Source organism: Cynoglossus semilaevis, chromosome 14, assembly GCF_000523025.1.
Source record: "Cynoglossus semilaevis isolate Cse_v1.0 chromosome 14, Cse_v1.0, whole genome shotgun sequence".
Lineage (NCBI taxonomy): Eukaryota > Metazoa > Chordata > Actinopteri > Pleuronectiformes > Cynoglossidae > Cynoglossus > Cynoglossus semilaevis.
This window is the reverse complement of record NC_024320.1, coordinates 17,329,479-17,332,705: the sequence shown is the minus strand read 5'-3', so window position 1 is coordinate 17,332,705 and position 3,227 is coordinate 17,329,479. Positions and strand designations below refer to the sequence as shown.

At 39.0% G+C, this 3,227-nt stretch overlaps 1 protein-coding gene across 1 annotated transcript in view; it reads left to right on the top strand.

Annotated features, from left to right (window-relative positions):
• The window catches only part of zswim6 (zinc finger, SWIM-type containing 6), a 29,764-nt gene that overhangs the window by 20,117 nt on the left and 6,420 nt on the right, over positions 1-3,227 (top strand). The window contains exons 5-8 of the mRNA XM_025062313.1: positions 1,582-1,761; positions 2,222-2,398; positions 2,519-2,665; positions 2,925-3,071. Of these exons, the coding sequence (XP_024918081.1) occupies positions 1,582-1,761; positions 2,222-2,398; positions 2,519-2,665; positions 2,925-3,071 (651 nt within the window). The remainder of the gene's footprint in view (positions 1-1,581; positions 1,762-2,221; positions 2,399-2,518; positions 2,666-2,924; positions 3,072-3,227) is intronic.

Here is a 3,227-nt window from a genome sequence, read left to right as displayed (position 1 = left end):
AATGTCTACTGGTTGTTGAGTTACCATGGAAGCCGCCGCCCTTTGTTTACCGTGTTAGGTTGCCATTAGGTCTAAGTGCACATTAGCCCTAGAGATGGATTTTTTTCATCTATAAAACTATATAAAAAAAAAAATTAAAGAAATCTATTTTTACCTCTTAAAAACAGGTCTTCTCTTTTTTTTCCTCAATACTAATCTCTTAATGACAGTGTCCAAAAAATATATTTTTTAATGAAAGAAAAAAAATATTTTGGCAGGTATACTACATGTTCTATGTTCATTTTTATCGCTTGCATATTGTTGCTCTGCATTTCATCACTCTTTTTTCCCCCTCCACCTCAATCCTGGTTTGGCAGCAGTAACAAAGAGATAGAAGGTGCAGCTTCTTCGGGTACCCTCCCCCATTCCTCACCTTCTTGTTCAATTCCACTCTCACTGCCTTCTTTCTCCCCTGTCACCTCACGCTCTTTTTCAAATTGAATATTTTTCCCTGTCATCCCTTGATTTTCTTCAGTGTTTTGCTCTAATCTTTAGATCAGTGCCAGTCGGCCCAGTGTGTTGACAGCCTTATTTAATTGGCAATTAGAAAATTGAACAGCTCATATCGCAGAATCAATTCAAGGATTTTATGTATTAAAGGCTAACAGACTGATCTGTGTTTTTTTCCCAATCAGCAGTAATTCTAAGGTGAAACTTCATCTTATAAACATTATTTTAATACATTTTGCAATTCACAATTTCCTGCAGCTTTTCAGGAATGAGGTTGGAGTGCACACTGTGGTAGCATGATGTAAAATTGTTTGGCTAGAGCTAGGTTTTAAAATGATAAAAAGAACATTTAACACCTTTCAGTAGAACCTAAAAAATGGAGTATGTGGAACTGGATTTATAAAACAAAGGTGGACAAGGTTTTCTGTACAGAACGTAATGACGTCTAAATTGATTATTTGACTGGAGTATATTTATGAATCATTCAATAACATTTCAAGTTATTGTTATTATGATTTTTACCGTTTATTTTAATGTCTCTCAATGTTGTGCTCACAAATAGCAACAGAAGCCAAATGTGAGATCCCAACCTGATTTTGTTTAAGAAACGCTGGGATAGTATTTATGCGAATTGTTCTCAAACCTACATAACCTCTCCATCTGTTTAGTAATGATGACATGATACATTAATGTCTGGATGGAAGGCGTTAAAATATTGAAAATTGAAAATTTAGGAAGGGACTTCATGTGGAGAAAAAGAACCAATCCCGAGTGTGAAGCAGTTTGTGCGTTAGCAGCAGCTGCTGAGGTTTCAGGGTCGTTCATATGTTTTTTGTGCTGATAGAGTAAGTAGCGTCAACAGAACACGCCTCCAGAGGGCAGTCCTGTGATAAATCTTTACATTTCAACCCTCCCTGCTGTTGCTGCCGTTCTTGGTTTTAAGTTTTCCTTTGAGAGACAAACACTAACTAGTTTTTTGAAGACCCACAATTGAAATAATATTTTATTCACACAGCCAGACCTGGAGGTATTTTCCTCCAGAACAACAGCGCGGTGTGTTTTCACTGTGTGTGTTTGTGTGTTTTCATGTAGGGGCTCTGTGGATGTGCATCGTGCTGAACCCCCACTGTAAACCTGAACAGAAAGCTTTATGGCTCCGGCAGCTTTGCAGGTGGAGCAGTGTGGATGTGTGTCCCTTGGAGGATGGTAACCATGGCAGCGAGCTGACCAACCTGACCAATGCTCTGCCTCAGGGGCCTCCTGGCAACCCAGGTGAGACGCTACCTCAGAAGTAAACACATGTGCCTTTTTGCTCTGGACTCCTCTTACTCAGCACTTTGTTTTTCATGCAAACAATTTATTTGTTTTCACTTCTGGTTGTTTAATGAAGACTTTTTTTCAGGTTATTTAGGTTTTTTTGAATTGAGTGTGTTCAGTAGAAATATCTCACCTGAGAGCATCAGCTTTAAGGAAACTGACTTAAGAGTCAAGATCCACCAATCACAGTGCAGTTTTGTGCCTTCAATACATCACAGTTTCTTTAACTAAAAAAAAACATCTTTCAATTTTCTACCCCATGACTTTGACTTTGTTTGTTTTAATTTGTATTTATTATAGCTCTTGTCAATAAAAAATATAATAGTAAAATTTATACTGTGATTTACACACACACACACACATATATATATATACACCTGTATCCATATATAAATGCTGTTGTCTTCCCTCTCAGACCCACTGACTCAGCCCCACAGGACTGTGTTCACACGAGCAATCGAAGCCTGTGACCTGCACTGGCAGGACCCTCACCTGCAGCACATCATCTCAAAGGACCACTATGCCAAATACTGTTACCACAATAAGAAGGACAACCCTCTGTTTGACACCCGAGGTTGGCCTCTCTGGCACGGTAAGAGACAATTTGGCCCTAAAGGGATGACAAATGTTTTGTTTATTTCTTTAAATGTTTTATTTATTTTCTCATGTCTGTTTTTTTTTTTTTTTCACTTGTCTACCCTCCATGCTGCAGAGCACGTCCCTACTGCCTGCGCCCGAGTGGATGCACTGAGATCACATGGTTACCCCAAAGAAGCACTGAGACTGGCCATCGCCATAGTCAACACACTGAGGAGGCAACAGCAGAAACAGCTGGAGTTCTTCTGCACTCATAAAAAAGGTCCGTTTTTTTCACAATCTGATTGTACAATACCAAGTGGTTATTTTTATTTTTATTACATAAATATAAATAGTAATAGAAAGAAATGTTTTACTTAAATGTTAAATATCACATTAATTTCTGTGTCGTTTTAGTGGATTTATAGCTAGCTGATAAAATGACAATGCCAAATATTTAACAAATGTTTATCTCATTTCCTACCTTTAAGACAGCACTTGAATAAAAGGATTTGTTAAAGTTGTGTGTCTGTGCTACACAGAGCTGCTCCACAAAGGAATGACATCAGTGACAAACCTGGAGGGCTGGGTGGGACACCCTCTGGACCCCATCGGTACCCTGTTTAGCACCCTGATGGAGACTAGTCAAGAAGAGGTGGAAAAAGCCGCAGTGGTGCACGAACATTCAGGTACCGATCAAACACCACAACTCCCCGAGGCCGAGCGGCCTGTTTCAGTAAATGATCTGATTGTAAAGTGATTTCAGTCAGTGCACAAGTGACATCAACTGACACCATCTGCCATTACAACAGGTTTTTCATCCAGCATTTCCATGATTTATTTAT